The following is an 18679-nucleotide window of genomic DNA, read 5'->3' as shown; positions in this document are numbered from 1 at the left end:
AAATCCAGTAAGGTAGATAGTAGCTCAGGACCGCTTGCTCTGTAGTTGTTGATAGGGACTGGGAGCAATTTTACAGAAGCCAATTAACCTACAAAACCGCACATCTTTGGGAGTGTGGGAGGAAACTGGAGCACCCGGAGGAAACCCACGCGGTCACAGGGAGAACGTACAAACTCCACACACACACACACACACACAGCAGCCGAGGTTGGGATTGAACCCGGGTCTCTGGCGCTGGTGAGGCAGCGGCTCTACCCGTTGCGCCACTGAGTGCCGTGGGGCAGCAGAGCGGCAACAGAACCAGGCAGACTGGTCCCAAACCCATCATTGACTAGGGGAGAGAAATTGGTCAAAAATTAAGACAAGACAATTAGGGCAGCACGGTGGTGCAGCGGTAGAGTTGCTCCCTCACAGCGCCAGAGACCCCAGTTCAAACCTGACCAGGGGGAGTTGAAGTGCTGTCGGTTAACTGGCATGGTGTAAATGTAAATTGTCCCTCGTGTGTGTGGGATAGTGCTAATGTGCGGGGATCGCTGGTCAGTGCGGACTTGGCGGGCCGAAGGGCCTGTTTCCGCGCTGTATGAAACAGATTTGAAACAGATTTCTTTGTTCATTGAATCGTTTATTGAGAGACCGCAATGTTCAATATGCGGGGAACAATGTATGTTGGTATCGAAGACAGGCACAAAATGCTGGAGTAACTCAGCGGGACAGGCAGCATCTCTGTTAAGAAGGAATGGGTAACGATTCGGGTCGAGACCCTTCTTCACAATATTGAATATTGAAAATATCGGTTTCAACTCTCTCTTTCAGATGTTAACGAGTGTCGATTGAACCCATGTGTCCCCAATGCCAGCTGCAATAACACGGTGGGCAGTTATACCTGTGTCTGCAATCTCGGATACATTTCATCATCAGGGGGGAGCAGACTGAATCCTGGTGATGTCTGTGTCAGTAAGTACTTCACGATACACAGTTACCCCCATCCCCACCCCCTACCTCCACTTCTGACTTACACAAGGGTGCAGGGAAGATTAAGTTTAGTTTTGTGTAGGAAGGAACTGCAGATGCTGGTTTAAACCGAAGCTAAACACAAAATGCTGGAGTAACTAAGCGGGACAGGCAACATCTCTGGAGAGAAGGAATGGGAGCTGTTTAGGGTTGAGACTTTTCTTTCATTTTGTTTAGTTTGTAGATAAAGGGCAGTTTAGATTAGTTTAGTTTAGTTTAGAGATACTGGGCAGAAACAGGCTCTTCAGCCCACTGATTCCGCACCGACCAGCGATCCCCACACATTAACACAATTCTACACACACTAGGGACAATTTTGATTTTACCGAAGTCAATTAAACTACAAACCTGCACGTCTTTGAAGTGTGGGAGGAAACCGGAGCACCATAGAAATATAGAAAATAGGTGCAGGAGTAGGCCATTCGGCCCTTCGAGCCTGCACCGCCATTCAATATGATCATGGCTGATCATCCAACTCAGTATCCAACTCCACCTGCCTTCTCTCCATACCCCTGATCCCTTTAGCCACAAGAGCCACATCTAACTCCCTCTTAAATATAGCCAATGAACTGGCCTCGACTACCTTCTGTGGCAGAGAATCCCACAGATTCACCACTCTTTGTGTGAAAAATATTTTTCTCATCTCGGTCCTAAAAGATTTCACCCTTATCCTTAAACTGTGACCCCTTGTTCTGGACGTACAGTATGTACATCCAAAGACATACTGTACAGAACGTACAGGCAGCACCCATTATCAGGATTGAACCTGGGGTCTCTGGCACTGTGAGGCAGCAACTCTACCCGCTGCAAGACTGTGCCTCCCAACGCGTTCTCAAATGTTGTGTTCCGCTCTTATCGGGAGGTATTAGGCCATGTGACTGGCAGAGTGCTGGGTTTTAAAAGGAGGATAATTCTGCTGTTACGTTATGCAGCATTCGCTGGGAACAGAAGTACAGCGGTCCCCGTGGGTCCGGATGTCTTCATGTTGGCTGCTTGCTACATGGCACTCTCTGTATTGGATTCCATTGCATTCACTGAATGAAACTTCGTCAGCAGACGACAGAGGCTGGCTGGCTGCCTTGCCCTTTATCACTTCCTCATTCAGTGTTAGGGGCGGCACGGTGGCACAGCGGTAGAGTTGCTGTCCCACTTCAGCGATGTTTTATGCCCCTGTCCCACTTAGGAAACCTGAACGGAAACCTCTGGAGAATTTGCACCCCACCCAAGGTTTCCGTGCAGTTCCCAGAGGTTGCAGGTGGTTGCCGGAGGTTGCAGGTAGTGGAAGCAGGTAGGGAGACTGACAAAAAACCTCCGGGAACCGCACGGAAACCTTGGGTGGGGTGCAAAGTCTCCAGAGGTTTCCGTTCAGGTTTCCTAAGTGGGACAGGGGCATTAGTTAACATTTTGGGTTGACTCCTGCTTCAACAGATAGTTGATGGGCAAGTGGAACAAGATGGGGGTTCAGAAATAAAACTGGGTGAATTGGAGGAAGAGAGTGCGGTGGTGGATCTGTTTTGATCTGTCGTTTTTAGATTTTACCCTTTCCAAACTCCCTCTCCCCTGATTCTCTGAAGAAGGGTCTTGACCGAAAAAGTCACCAATTCCATCTCTCCAGAAAAGCAGCCTGTTCCACTGATTACTCCAGCAGCTTGTGTCTTTCAGTGTAAACCAGCATCTGCAGTTCCTTCCCCCATATTTCATTCTATTCCCTTTAGTTAAAGTACTGTAAATTTACTCTTACAAAAATGTAGCAACACTAATGTTCATGACAGCAACTCATGGAAGAAAGCAAGATGTATGTCCAATTATGTAAGCACAACACCAATATTTATGAATCAGTTTTGTAAATTAATATCCCAGCATTTATATGCAGTTTTTTAAGGTTAAATGTCTCATTATTTGCTGTTGTTTGACAGTATGTCCTATGAAGCTGAATGCCATAGACTTCTCTCATTCCACATGCTATTGAGCCAAGCCTCTGCTGCTTTGTCTACTCTTATTAGCTGCAGTCAGTGCTTAGCACATAATGAATCCAAGGAATATTGTTCAAATGATATTATGCAGCAAAGGAAAATGCACTTTATTCCATTCTTTTAAAGGCTGCAGCTGGTTGCAATAGTTTATTGCAGCCAAAATGACTCGTATCCCTCATGTTTTTTGAGACAATTCTTTGTATGATTTCAAGAAGAGAGAGGATGTTTTCAGTTTGTTGCCAAAACAGAATCGATATTGGTTACTGCGCTGGAAGTGCATTTCAACCTAAGATGTATTTAACAAAGTGAAAGAAAGTCAATACCAATAGTTAGAAAATGGGTAAGCACTCAATTTTTCTGATCTTCTTTTTATTATATAATGCGGTTTGTTCCAAATTAAAATGTCAGGATCAATTTAAAGCCGCCAAGTAATAATGTGAGAATAGCTATCAATGCGGACTGTGATTTGAGGGCACATGCTTTCATATCGGCTCTGATAATAGTTTTGTGGCGGCTCCTAAGGGTCTTGCCATCATAGTGTCGAACCCCTCGGCACAGGAATGGTTCAGTCCGGAGGCGGCCCTTAGCCGGAGGCTTTAAAGGCAGGGGTTTGGGTGCCATCTTCCTCTCGTTTGGTCTTCCCTACAACCGGGAGGAACATAATTAAAGGTGCCTCTCAAAACACTGGACCGTGCTTCCTTTTGAGACCCACGCTTTACATTGGTGACCCCGAAGCTCCATTGGCGTCATGATGGAGAGAAGAGAAAGCCCTACCTCCTCCCAGGCCGGCCCGGCCCTGTCTCTGGACACGGTCTCCGTGAAACTGCCCAGCTTCTGGACCACACGGCCGCTCATCTGGTTCCAGCAGGCGGAGGCCCAGTACAACCTGCGGGGCATCACGGTCAATGCCACCCGCTTCTATTACCTGGTGGGAGCCCTCGACCAGGATGCGGTGGAAGAAGTAACGGACTTCCTCGCAGCCCCCCCGGACACTGATAAGTATCTTGGCCTTAAGGAGCTCCTCCTGCTCCAGGTTTATGGCCTAAGCAGGACGGAGCGTGCTGCTAGGATCCTGCATATGGGGGGCCTGGGCGACCGGCGGCCATCTACCCTCCTAAAGGAGATGGTGGCGTTACTAGATGGGCACACGCCGTGCCTGTTGTTCGAGTACACTTACCTGCATCTGCTGCCGGCCTACATTAGGTTGCAACACACCGACGCCTCGTTTGCTGATCTTCGGGCCCTCGGGAGGCGCGCCGACGCCATGTGGTTGGCGCGCCCTGATGACGTCAGCGCCCTGACCATCGGCAGAGACAGGAACGCGCTCAGGTCGACGCGCCCTGATGACGTCAACGCGCTGGCCGTCGGCAGGCACGCCGGTGACGTCAACGCGCTGGCCGTCGGCAGGCACGCCGATGACGTCACCCCAGCAGCTCCCGATTTCCTCCGGTGGGGCGGGGGAGCTGTGGAAGGAGTGACAGCTCCAGCCCGACGGCCCGCACGATCACCCCCAGCGGCAGTGAGGGGTACTGCACCTGCAGTCCAGCGCCAGCAAGCTGCAGGCACCACCAGCAGGGGCAGGCAAGCTCCAAATAGCACCAACACAAGGAGCTGGTGCTATTTCCATCAGCGCTGGGGTGCTGCAGCACGACAATGCCGCCAGCCGTGCACGTTCCCGGGAAATGCCTGGGCCGGCTGCCAATAGTCCCCGCGGTGGCCGGCCAAATTCACCGCCTTTTCGCCTGGGATTGGCGGTCCAGAACCCGCTTCCTCATTGATACTGGAGCGGACCTCAGCGTCCTGCCCCCTTCGCTGGCTGACATTCGTTCCGGTAAGCGGGGGCCCATCCTCACCGCGGCGAATGTCAGCCCCATCCGCACATATGGACTGCGCATGGTTCTCATCATGTTCGGCTCGTCCCATTTCTCGTGGCAGTTCACCATTGCCGACATCTCCCAACCATTGCTCGGGGCCGATTTCCTCCGGGCGCATTCCCTCATGGTGGACACCAGGCCAGTTGTGTGATAAAGGTGGGAAAGAGAAAAATGTCACTGTCATATTCACAGAAATTGTTTTTATAACTGTGGACGATATTGTTATGGGCAGTCTGCCATTGAAGAAAGAACCTAAGTGAGTGCAGGATTTTACGAGGATAATTTAATTTGTAGAAATTATCTGGGTGAAAGATCCTTCAAAATAAGAAAAAAATAACAGGTGATTATTAGTGTGACAAGGTAAAGGCATTGTAATTATATCAAGCTGTCCTGGTCAGCTCTCATGCATAAATTTTACTTCGGAGTCACGTGAGTGACTACATGAAGACCCCGCTAGCACGCATGCGCTACATAGCGTCTCACGGAGTGCAACAGCGACGGGCGGGGGAAGAGCTCTCCCGTGGCAGAGTTTAAAACGGGACCTACAGGTAAGTTAAGCTTATTCTAAGGTTGTTTATTTTGAACCCTTGCTGTGTTCAGTGTTTCAGCGAACATGGACAAGGGAAGAAAACTAAAGAAGGTCATGCCCCGTATGACTGTGGTGGACCAGGAGGGTTCCAGCAATGGGGGGCGACCGGCAGCACCTGGACCGCACTCACTGCGGTCCACAGTCACCGACTCAATCACTGCTCAGCCAAGCCCAACTCCGCAAGCTGCTCAGCCCGAACCACCGCAGCGGGTTGGAGGCAAGGTGAAGCAGACGTCCGTCCGGCCGATAGACTCGGACGTCCGGTCAGGAGGACGCGCTGCCCGAAAGCGGCAAAGTTGACCGTTTATCCCGCATGGAGCGGTTGATGGAGCAGATGCTCCAGCGAGAATTGCTCCGGGAGGTGGAGCAAGCTCGCCATGGGAGTGCTCGCACACCCACAACAGCACCGTATTCGGCGCTGTCCATCGCATCTCCCTCGACAGAGGGGATAGTTGGGGGCCAGGGCTGGGCTGGCCTTGAAGAGGGGCTCATGGCTGAAGATACCAGCAGTGTGCTGGGGGTGCAGGACCAGGAAGAGCTGCTGGGAGTGGTCAACAAGTTTGCGGTATCACCACGAGCGGGACAGCCGTTGCAGTCGAAACTGGCGGCCAGTGTAGACTACCTGTCCTTCCACCCGCTGCAGGAACAGGTAGTCCATGAGACTATGGACAAGTATACACCTCCGGAGAACTGCATCTCTCTAAATGTACCGGCCGTTAACAGCCAAATCTGGGGGTACATTGGGCTGGGCATAAGGACCCAGGAGGTGAAGCTCCAAAAAGTCTTAAAACTCCTGATGTCAGCAATAATGTCCTATGCTCGTTCAGTTGATGGGGTTGAAATGACTGATAACCAGCAGGACACACTGGCTCTACTGTGTAACACACAGTATGAGATAAACTGCCTATGGAAGGACGCCATCAGACCTGCCCTCAATCCCAAATTCGCACGGTTGTGCAAAACTGCAACTGCACAGCCACAAATACTGCTGTTTGGGAAAGACTTGTCGAAGCAAGTCAAAGATCTGGACAAAGAGTCGAAAGCCATTGGGCTTATGAGGGCAGGTCCAGGAACGAGTAAAACCACACACCCCAGACGGCAGCACCCCTATGCATCCACCAGCAGGCGTCAACACCAGGATGCTGGTGAAAGCATGAGGGCCGCACATCATTCCCAGAGGTCTTTTTTAGGCCAGGGCCCCGAGCGGCCCTCATGGAAGATGCGCCAACCCCACACTCCGGCGCCTCGACCAGTGAAGAAACAGAGGCCAAAGAAATGAACACACCACCGGTAACCATGGAGGTAGGTGGGTCAGCTTCCTTCCAGAACATAAAAGCTGTAGGGCCTGTACTAATGGGGGGAAGGTTACACTTGGTTTTGGAAGCATGGAGGACTATTACACTTGATAAAAATATACTGCAAAGTATTCAGGGATACAAAATTTATTTCATCAAAAAAAGTATGCCACCAGTACAACATGTACCTCACAGGGAGTTTACACTCTCACAAAGGGAAACATACGAGGGACATGCAGAACTGGTGAGGTTACATGCAAAATGAGTCATAGAGAAAACAGAACATGACTCTCTGGAATTTGTATAGAATATTTTTACAAAAACCAAGAAAGATGGTGGATGTCGCATCATCATTGACTTAATTACACTGAATACTTTTGTTAGGTGTATACATTTCAAAATGGAAACATTAGTTACTGTCAAACAATTAGTTTCCAAAGGATACATCATGGCATGCATTGATTTAAAAGATGCATACAATTCAGTACCCATTCATAAGGATCATCGTAGATACCTAAAGTTTAACTGGATGGGGCAACTATGGCAGTATATAGTGTTGCCTAATGAGTTAACATCAGCCCCAAGACTGTTTACCAAGATATTAAAACCAGCCTTGGCAATACTAAGAAAACAAAAACATATTGTCATGGCATATTTTGATTGTGGGGAAAACCCTGGAATAAGCTAAATCAGCGGTATTAGCTACCAAACATCTGTTTGAAACACTGGGGTTTGTCAAACATCCAGATAAATCTAAGTTGACACCATCCACAAGTATGGACTTCTGGGATTCACAATTAACTCTGTCCACATGTCTGTAACATTGCCAAAGGACAAAGCAGCAGAATTAGTGGAAGCCTGCAACAAATTGATTGTTACTAATCAACCACCTATTCGACAGGTGGAAAAAGTGATTGGGAAATTAGTAGCAGCATTTCCAGCTACTCAACTTGGACCTTTGCATTACCAAAACTTACAAAGGGCAAAGGTGCAAGCGCTAAAACAAAGTGCAGGTCATTTTGATTGACCTATGCAATTACCAGCCAAAGCAATTTCAGAATTACAATGGTGGAAAGAAAACATTTGGCATAGTTCTAGCCCCATCATTATCAGAAACCCAGCATTCACATTCACATTCACAAACGGATGCCAGTGCTCAGGGCTGGGGAGCAACTAACATTATATCTAGTACCGGTGGCAGATGGAACATACAAGAATCAGCACTACTACAGACACTGGGTATAAATTATTTAGAAATGTTGTGTGCGTTTTATGGGCTAAAAGCTCACTGTTCAGCTACGCACCATTTGCATGTCCACCTACAAATTGACAATACCACAGTGGTGGCCTATATTAACCATATGGGTGGAATAAAATCAATATCGTGTGACAATCTGGTCAACACAATCTGGCAATGGTGTGTCGACAGACATATTTGGCTATCAGCAACTTACCTACCAGGTAAGCTCAATACAGTGGCAGACACCAGGTCACGAAAATTTAATGACAACCCCGAATGGATGTTGAACCACAAAGTGTTTGCTGATATAACAAAGCGGTATGGTATTCCTGATATCGACCTCTTTGCATCCCGACTGAATCACCAGTTACCAACATATGTCGCTTGGTAACCAGACCCTGAGGCAGCAGCGATGGACGCTTTCTCGCTGAATTGGGGAAATTTGTTTTTCTATGCCTTTCCCCCCTTCTGCCTCATCAGTCGGATCCTACGCAAAATACAAATGGACTCAGCTTCAGGTATTTTGGTAGTACCCGACTGGCCTACACAGCCATGGTTCCCTGTGGTCCTCGACATGGTCTCTGAACCACTCATGACCATTTCCAAACGACCAGATCTATTGATCCATCCTGTTAGAGGCAAAATTCATCCATGCCATGACAGGATAAATCTGTTGGCTTGCAGAATTTGAAACGGCCTTTTTATTGGATCTGGGCTTATCGGACAGGACCATGAACATGATCATGGCGGCCTACCGAGAAGCGACTAAGAAGCAGTACCTCTCCAGCATTCGGAAGTAGGAAGCATACTGCTCGAGGACTGGGGTAGCATACAGATCAGCTGCAATTACCAACGTCCTGGAGTTCCTATCCTGCCTTCACTTCGATGAAGGACTGAGTTACAGCACAATTAACAGTGCTAGGAGTGCTCTGTCAGCGTATTTATGGCAGGCACCAGGACAGCAGTCCATGGGATCTCACCCTTTGGTTGCCAAACTGATGAGGGGTATCTATAACACCAATCCCCCTAGACCAAGGTCCACCCAGATCTGGGATGTCAGTGTCGTCCTGACATTACTAAGGGGTTGGTCACCAGCTAAGTCCCTGTCCCTGGAACAGCTCACACTAAAAACAGTCATGCTGATGGCCTTGGTCTCAGCTCAAAGGGTCCAGTCCCTATACAAATTTGAGACTGGACAATATGGTAACATCGACGGACAAGATAACATTCAGAATCTTGAAGCTGGTCAAACAGAGTAGACCAGGAACTTCGGGACTAAGATTGGATTTCCGGGCATCCCCACCTGACCCCCGTTTAGTGTGTCATGACACACCTGCTGCTTTATCTTAGGACAACAAAAGCCTTAAGAGGAAGCACAATTACATTATGGGTTAGTTTCAAACAACCTCATGGTCGGGTGTCAGTACAGACCATCTGAAGATGGCTCAGACAGGTTCTTGGGGCTGCTGGGGTGGATACTGACATTTTAAAATCTCACTCCACCAGGGCAACAGCAACATCGGCGGCCAGAAATATGGAGGTACCAATGGACCATATTCTGGTAACAGCGGGATGGTCTAAGGAAAGGACTTTCCAAATATTTTATAATAAGCCGATTGCCAAACCTGCATTGTTTGCAGGAAGAATTTTAAGTTCTGCAAATATATAATTTAGCCCGGGGAGCATTATTTTCTTTGTTTAAAAAATAAATCATTATTGTTTTTAAAATTGATTCATGTTTAATTACGATAACATGCTTCCTCCCTTGGATTACTTAGGCAGTGAGTGAAGCATGGATTGTTCCACGGCTTGAAATCATAGATCTTTAAAATCTTCACATAGTCACTCACGTGACACCAAAGTAAATAGTAAGATTAAACGAGAACTTACCAGTTTTAAGTTTGATCTTTATTTTATGAGGGATTATGTGCCATCCGCTCCCACCCTCTATTATACAGGTCAACTGGTATCCTAGTTCTTCTTATCTTACTATGTTTATTTCAAGTACTTTTACTGTGATTCTACACCGCTGATTTGAAGTATGTCGCGCATGCGTGCTGGTGGGGTCTTCATGTAATCTCTCATCGTAACTCCTCATAAAATAAAGATCAAACTTCAAACCGGTAAGTTCTCACTCAATCTTACTATTATAAATCATCAGCCCCCAAAATTTCACTGAGAAGATAAACCAATTTCCTAATAAGCAGAAGAAGAACTGAATGCGAACTTCAAGTGTTAACAAAGTATTAACAAGTCAGAACTATCTTTAGATGATCAATCTGACATGCACGCTGTGAAATGCCACTGCTGAGAAATAAAGATGAAATAAACTATCTGTGCAGCTATTAAAATTCTACAGGGCCCAAAAAGACCTTGAAACAAAAGATCACCTACCAATCTTGCTGTATTCCTGAAACACAGGAAAGTATGATATCTACACGACTCCAGGCAGACACATTCTAGTAATTCCACCAGATACCTGTCAAATAATATCATACAATGGGAATAATCTTTTAATCAGTAGGCCAATTCAGATGTTAATATCATACATAATGAGAGTTAATTATGGGGGCAGACATCTAAATGCATTGCAAGTCAAGTGTTCTACTTCACATGCCATCCTGTCAGGCTGTGAACCCCCTGCTTGTGTGATTCCAGGTTGGTGAAAGACCGGTTAATAACTGGGTTAAAACACACTCAGACATTTATTCAGTACATTGTTCTAGGAAATGTGATAGAAACCACATATACCCATCAAATGCATGTTGTTTACTATACGTGAATCAGTTGAACTGGTTGATCCTCTGGTTAAGACTGAAAGTATTTTTTGCTTTCTCAATGGCCTTCTGCGTGTCTTTGATGTTGCTTTAAACAAGATTGTGAATGCACCGGTACCATACTTGTGCATGAGAATAATGCAGAACCAACTAAGGCAGCAATCTTAAAGCAATGGACTTTCTACATCAATTCAACATTTCCCACAGTCCAGAAGTTTAGAATGCATAGGATCCAGGGTGAGAAACTAATTAGATCCAAAGTTGGCTTGGCGATGGTAGTAGAGGGTTGATTTTCACATTGCAGATCAGTAACCAATGCTGTTTAGCAGAGATCAGTAGTAGGTTCTTTATTGCTCATCATGAATGTTAATGATTTGAAAGAGAATGTAGGTGGCACGATTCGTAGGTTTGACGATGAAACCAACAATTGTGGGCAGCAAAGAAGGTTGCCTATGACAACAGGGATAATGGCTTATGAATTTAACTCTGACAAATGCAAATGTCAAGTTGATGGCAGGGCTTTGTGGAGTGTTATTGAACAGCTAGACCTTGGAGAACAAATGCATCGTACTCTGAAAGTGGAAACACAGATAGATATAACCATATAACCATATAACATATAACAATTACAGCACATATAACATATAACAAACAGGCCATCTTGACCCTTCTAGTCCGTGCCGAACACGTATTCTCCCCTAGTCCCATATACCTGCGCTCAGACCATAACCGTCCATTCCTTTCCCGTCCATATAACTATCCAATTTATTTTTAAATGATAAAAACGAACCTGCCTCCACCACCTTCACTGGAAGCTCATTCCACACAGCCACCACTCTTTGTGTAAAGAAGTTCCCCCTCATGTTACCCCTAAACTTCTGTTCCTTAATTGTCAAGTCATGTCCTCTTGTTTGAATCTTCCCTACTCTCAGTGGGAAAAGCTGATCCACGTCAATTCTGTCTATCCCTCTCATCATTTTAAAGACTTCTATCAAGTCCCCCCTTAACCTTCTGTGCTCCAAAGAATAAAGATAGATAGAATGCTTAAAATATATATGACGTGCTTTTCTTTATTGGCTGAAGCATTGTGTACAGGGTTTGAGATGTCGCGTAACAATTGTACAAATCATTGGTTAGGTCAAACCTGGAATATTGTGCGAAGTTCCACCACATTATAGGAGGAATGTGAGAGAATGCTAGAAAGATTCATGGGAATATTGCTTGAACTGGCGGGCTTGAGAAAAAGAGAGATTGGAAAAGCTGGGGTGCTTTTTATTTGAGCAAAGGAAGTTGAGGGTGACCTTAGAGAGGTTCATGAAATCATTGGGGCGGAGATAGGGTAGATGGCTACATTATATTTCACCAGGATAAGGGAATCTAAAACTAGAGGTCGTTGGGTTGAGGTGAGTGGTGAAATATTTAAAGGTGATCTAAAGTTAATGTGTACATGGTATGAGCTGCTAGAAGAGTTGGTAAAAGAAGCAGATACAAATACAAAGTTTCAAAAGATATTTGGACAAGTGAATGAATGGAAAAGTTTATAAGGGTAAGGTCTAAATGTGGGCAACCAGGTTCATGGTAGACATGTTGGCAGACATGGGCGAAGTAGGCCGAGGGGCCTTTTTCCATGCTGTATAAATCAATTTGCATCATTTGTTAACTGATTCAGCTGTACTAAAAAAAGTCTAAATATATTAACCATATAACCATATAACAATTACAGCACGGAAACAGGCCATCTTGGCCCTACAAGTCCGTGCCGAACAACTTTTTTCCCTTAGTCCCACCTGCCTGCACTCATACCATAACCCTCCATTCCCTTCTCATCCATATGCCTATCCAATTTATTTTTAAATGATACCAATGAACCTGCCTCCACCACTTCCACTGGAAGCTCATTCCACACTGCTACCACTCTCTGAGTAAAGAAGTTCCCCCTCATATTACCCCTAAACTTCTGTCCCTTAATTCTGAAGTCATGTCCTCTTGTTTGATCCTTCCCTATTCTCAAAGGGAAAAGCTTATCCACGTCCACCACGTCCCTCTCATCATTTTAAAGACCTCTATCAAGCCCCCCCCTTAACCTTCTGCGCTCCAGAGAATAAAGCCCTAACTTATTCAACCTTTCTCTGTAACTTAGTTGTTGAAACCCAGGAAACATTCTAGTAAATCTCCTCTGTACTCTCTCTATTTTGTTGACATCCTTCCTATAATTGGGCAACCAAAATTGTACACCATACTCCAGATTTGGTCTCACCAATGCCTTGTACAATTTTAACATTACATCCCAGCTTCTATACTCAATGCTCTGATTTATAAAGGCTAGCATACCAAAAGCTTTCTTTACCACCCTATCTATATGAGATTCCACCTCAAGGAACTATGCACGGTTATTCCCAGATCCCCCTGTTCAACTATATTCTTCAATTCCCTACCATTTACCATGTATGTCCTATTTTGATTTGTCCTGCCAAGGCACCCCACTAGTCACCTGCCTCCAACCCGACAAACAGCCATCCACCATTACCCTCTGGCTTCTCCCATTCAGCCACTGTTGAATCCATCTTGCTATTCCTGCATTTATACCCAACAGTTTAACCTTCTTAACCAACCTTCCATGAGGAACCTTGTCAAAGGCCTTACTAAAGTCCATATAGACAACATCCACTGCTTTACCCTCGTCAATTTCCCTAGTAACCTCTTCAAAAAATTCAAGAAGATTAGTCAAACATGACCTTCCAGGCACAAATCCATGTTGACTGTTCCTAATCAGACCCTGTTTATCCAGATGATTATATATATTATCTCTAAGTATCTTTTCCATTAATTTGCCCACCACTGAAGTCAAACTAACAGGTCTATAATTGCTAGGTTTACTCTTAGAACCCTTTTTAAACAATGGAACAACATGCGCAGTACGCCAATCCTCGGGGACTATTCCCTTTTCTAATGACATTTGAAATATTTCTGTCATAGCCCCGGCTATTTCTACACTAACTTCCCTCAATGTCCTAGGGAATATCCTGTCAGGACCTGGAGACTTATCCACTTTTATATTTTTCAAAAGTGTCAGTACTTCTTTTACTTTGAAACTCATAGTATCCATAGCTAATCTACTTGTTTCCCTTACCTCACACAATTCAATATCCTTCTCCTTGGTGAATACCGAAGAAAAATAAATTGTTCAATATCTCCCCCATCTCTTTTGGCTCTGCAGATAGCTGCCCACTCTGTCTCTCCAATGGACCAATTGTATCCCTCGTTATCTTTTTGCTATTAATATAGCTGTAGAAACCCTTTGGATTTACTTTCACCTTACTTGCCAGAGCAACCTCATATCTTCTTTTAGCTTTTCTAATTTATTTCTTAAGATTCTTTTTACATTCCTTATACTCCACATTTATATTCCTGATACTCCACAATTATATTCTTCCTTCTTCGTGTTGTGTGTAAATACTTCACAATGGTCTGAACCAGTTGCAATTTGCCTGTAATACACCTTAAGCATTCTTTATGGTCTTATTGATAAGAGGATCGGGAAGGCAGCTACAACACTCGCTCACCTCATAATTCGAGTGTGGACCAACCCAAAGCTGACAGTGAAGACAAAGAGAGCAGTCTACAATGCCTGTGTCAACAGCACCCTGCTGTACGGCAGTGAGTCATGGTCTACATATGCCAGACATGAGACAAAACTCAACACCTTCCACCTTAGAAGTATCTGCCATATCCTGGGCATATCCTTGCAAGACAGAGTGTCCAACGCCAAGATCCTGTCACACACTGGCCTTCCCAGTATATACACTCTACTCAGGCAGCACAGACTGCGGTGGCTGGGCCATGTCCACCGCATGGAGGATGGCCGTATTCCAAAAGACATCCTCTATGGAGAGCTGACATCTGGGAGGAGAACCATTGGCCGCCCCCAGCTATGTTACAAGGATGTCTGCAAGAGAGATATGAAGGCGCTCAACATCAATGTGGAGTCCAGGGAGAGCAATGCAGCTGACCGCACGAGGTGGAGAGGTACCCTGAACCAATATCGCGAAACGGGGGAAGAGAAACTGTAGAAAGCAGTGGGAGACAAGCGGGCACGCAGAAAGGAGAGCGGCAACATCAACAAACCAGAGACCACACACCATGCCAACTTTGCCACAGGGACTGTCACTCCAGCATTGGTCCCTTCAGCCACAAGCGACGCTGCTCTAGCCGAGGTTTGGAGCAAGCGGCCAACAACTAGGATGCAGCACCCATGGTCAGTTATGACCTAGGGGGCCCTATGAAGTCCCTGGCAGTCGCCTAAAGAGTTGTCCAAAGGGCCTGCCCCAAGGTGAGTTTTTTGACCACTACGTTGACTGACATATCAGGGTCGCCAAAAGATTTTGAACATTTCAAAATCCAGCGGCGACAAAAAAAATGTTCGGACACTTGAGGAAACACCGTGCGTCAAGATGTCATCTGCCACGTCACCGCCGCGTCACGCCGCATCATGCCACAACTTTTTTGGTGTCCAAGGAGAGGTTGTCGGTGATGGTGGTGCCCGTGGTACGTGAACTGTTGGACGGCATCGAGTTCGTAGTCGTCGATGGTGATGACAGGCGGTGCCTCTGTATCCTGCCCCGTCCCTGTCTGGATGGGGCATCTTACTGACATCAATGCCGGGGTTCCCCTGCTTCTTGGTACGATAAAACCTCTTTGGTTGCAGGCTGATCTTGCAACACACCAAGGAGTGGTCTGTGTCGCAGTCCGCACTGTGGTAGGAGCATGTGTGGAGAAGGTTCTTGATGACGGCATGTCTGACTAGGATCAGATCCAGTTGATGCCAATGCTTTGAGCGTGGGTGTCTCCACGAAACCTTGTGCTGGGGCTTTGTCTGGAAGTACGAGTTGGCGATGCACAGGTCATGGGAAATGCACAGCTCAAGCAGTCATTCATTTTTCCCACACCAAACTGCCCAAAAGTTGAATACCACGAATCGTGGTCTGCGCCCACTCTGGCATTGAAGTCGCCCTGGAGAACAAGATCTTCCTTGCTGGGGATACTGATGATGATGAATGCAAGGTTTTCATAGAACGTGTCCTTTGTATCTGATTTTGTGACTAATTTTAATGGAATTCACCCACGACAGCAAAAATTGTCGTCACTGTCGTCGAAAAATTTTCAACATGCTGAAAATATTGTGGCAATCATCTGTAGTCGCCCAAAAATGTACCGAAGTGTGACAGGCCCCTTATGACCCTGTCCCACTTAGGAAACCTAAACGGAAACCTCTGGAGGCCTTGCGCCCCACCCAAGGTTTCCGTGCGGTTCCCGGAGGTTTTTGTCAGTCTCCCTACCTGCTTCCACTACCTGCAACCTCCGGCAACCACCTGCAACCTCCGGGAACTGCACGGAAACCTTGGGTGGGGCGCAAAGTCTCCAGAGGTTTCCATTCAGGTTTCCTAAGTGGGACAGGGGCATTAGGCTGGTTCTTCCCAGTTCCACAGTGACACATTTGCAAGAATGTGTACTTGATCATATATTGCATTTTTGAAAGGAATACACACCAATCATGTAAGCTACAAATGTTTCAGTAACCATTTCATATAAAGCATGTTCAATTGAAAAAAAAAGACATGTTTGAATGTTTATATATTTTAAGTTGCAATTAGCATGACGACACTTTAGTAAATTTTCTGACCAAATGCTACAATTGACACAATAAAGGCCCTCTCCCACTTTCCCGAGTTACTCACAAACTCTCCCGAGATTCGAACTCGGATAATTACGGTAATTGCCATTTGTAGCTACTCTGAGCTTTTTTTTTACTTGTGGACATTTTTCAACATGTTGAAAAAACGTCTCGACTTACCTCATGCCCCGAGTTCCTACAGCTGGCATTACGAGCCGCTACGAAACATCTATGGACTCTAACGGACTCGCTACAGACATTCCCCGACATTCTCCGAGTTCGAATTAAGGAGAAAACTTGGGAGAGTTCATGAGTAACTCGGGAACGTGGGACAGGGCCTTTACATTGAGACGGACGTAGAAAGAAAACGAGAGAGAATAAAATGGGATTAATATGTCAACAAAATAGAGAGAGTACAGAGGAGATTTACTAGAATGTTGCCTGGGTGTCAACAACTAAGTTACAGAGATAAGTTGAATAAGTTAGGTCTTTATTCTCTGGAGCGCAGAAGGTTAAGGGGGGACTTGAAAGAGGTCTTTAAAATGATGAGAGGGATAGACAGAGTTGATGTGGACAAGCTTTTCCCTTTGAGAATAGGGAAGATTCAAACAAGAGGACATGACTTCAGAATTAAGGGACAGAAGTTTAGGGGTAATATGAGGGGGAACTTCTTTACTCAGAGAGTGGTAGCGGTGTGGAATGAGCTTCCAGTGGAAGTGGTGGAGGCAGGTTCATTGGTATAATTTAAAAATAAATTGGATAGGCATATGGATGAGAAGGGAATGGAGGGTTATGGTATGAGTGCAGGCAGGTGGGACTAAGGGAAAAAAAGTTGTTCGGCACGGACTTGTAGGGCCGAGATGGCCTGTTTCCGTGCTGTAATTGTTATATGGTTATATGGTTATATAGATGGGTGTATGATGATCAACATAGACTCAATGGGCCAAAGGGCCTGCTTCCTTGCAGCATTTGTTTATGATGCTATGATCCTAAACAAGATATCTCATTTTGTAACAAAGGATTTGTGCATGGAGAATTGTCTGACATTTTATACTCATCTTGATCACAGGACCCAGTGCATGCTATCATGTGCTTCTAATTGGGAGAAAAATAGTTTGTGCCTAACCAAAAGAGACATAAAGACTGTAAACACAACACTAAGCAAAGCAGAATCAAAACGGATGAACATAAATCTGAGCAATTTATAATCAATGATCAGTGCTTTGGTCAGATCATATCATTGATACATCTTCTTGTTGCTATTGGTGATATGAAAGAGGAATATCTGAGTACTGGAGGCATGGCACAGATAATTGATGAGGCACAGCCCTGTTCTAAACCTTTGAGTTTCCATGAAAATCTGGAGAAACACGAGTATTATGTTTCTTGGAGGTTATCTCCTGATTCTACATATCATTTGTATTTATCTAAAATATTATCTAAATTGAATTGGTGGGGGAAGAGGTGGGTGAAAGGGGGGGGGGGGGGGGGAGGGGATGGGGAAAAGGGGGTGAAGGGGGTTGTGTAAGGAGAGGTGGGGAAAGGGTGTGTGTGGGTGAAGGTGGGGTTGTGGGGAAAGGGGTGTGGGGGAAGGGGGTGGTGGTGGGGAAAGGGGGGCTGGGGAAGGGGGGTGTGGGGAAGGGGGGATTTGGGGCTGGAGGGGAAGGGGGCTGGTCGCAGCAGAGACAGCTCGCACTATGTCCAGCTATGCAGTAATGAGTATAGAGTGAGTAAAACAGGGGGCTGAGCACGCAGCCTTGAGGTGATCCCATGTTGATTGTAATCGAGGCTGACACATTTTCACCAATACGGACAGACTGTGGTCTGTGGATGAGGTAGTTGAGGATCCAATTGCAGAGGGATGCACAGAGACCCAGTTCTGAGAGCTTGGTAACCAGCTTGGAGGGGATGATGGTATTAAATGCTGAGCTGTAATCAATGAATAACAGCCTGACATATGAGTTTTTGTTGTCCAAGTGGTCCAGTGCGGAGTGGAGAGCCAGTGAGATCGCATCCACCGTTGATCTGTTGTGGTGGTAAGCAAACTGCAGTGGGTCGAAGTTCTTGTCGATGTAGGAGTTGATTTGTGCCATAATCAACCTCTCAAAGCACTTCATCACCACCGGCGTTAGTGCCACTGGTCGATAGTCATTGAGGCACATCACCTTGCTCTTCTTGGGCACTGTTATTATTGATGCCCTTTTAAAGCAGGTGAGAACCTCAGACCTCAGAAGTGAGATGTTGAAAAT

The 18679-nt window shown here is 45.9% G+C and overlaps 1 protein-coding gene across 1 annotated transcript in view; it reads left to right on the top strand.

Moving 5' to 3' along the window:
- Window positions 1-18679, top strand: part of LOC129696075 (adhesion G protein-coupled receptor E2-like) — a 42768-nt gene that overhangs the window by 14374 nt on the left and 9715 nt on the right. Inside the window, exon 7 of the mRNA XM_055633482.1 lies at window positions 814-954. Within this exon, the coding sequence (XP_055489457.1) occupies window positions 814-954 (141 nt within the window). The remainder of the gene's footprint in view (window positions 1-813; window positions 955-18679) is intronic.

This window comes from Leucoraja erinacea, chromosome 4 (assembly GCF_028641065.1).
Source record: "Leucoraja erinacea ecotype New England chromosome 4, Leri_hhj_1, whole genome shotgun sequence".
NCBI lineage: Eukaryota > Metazoa > Chordata > Chondrichthyes > Rajiformes > Rajidae > Leucoraja > Leucoraja erinaceus.
Note: the sequence above shows the minus strand (reverse complement) of the source record. Positions and strands in the feature narration are given on the sequence as shown.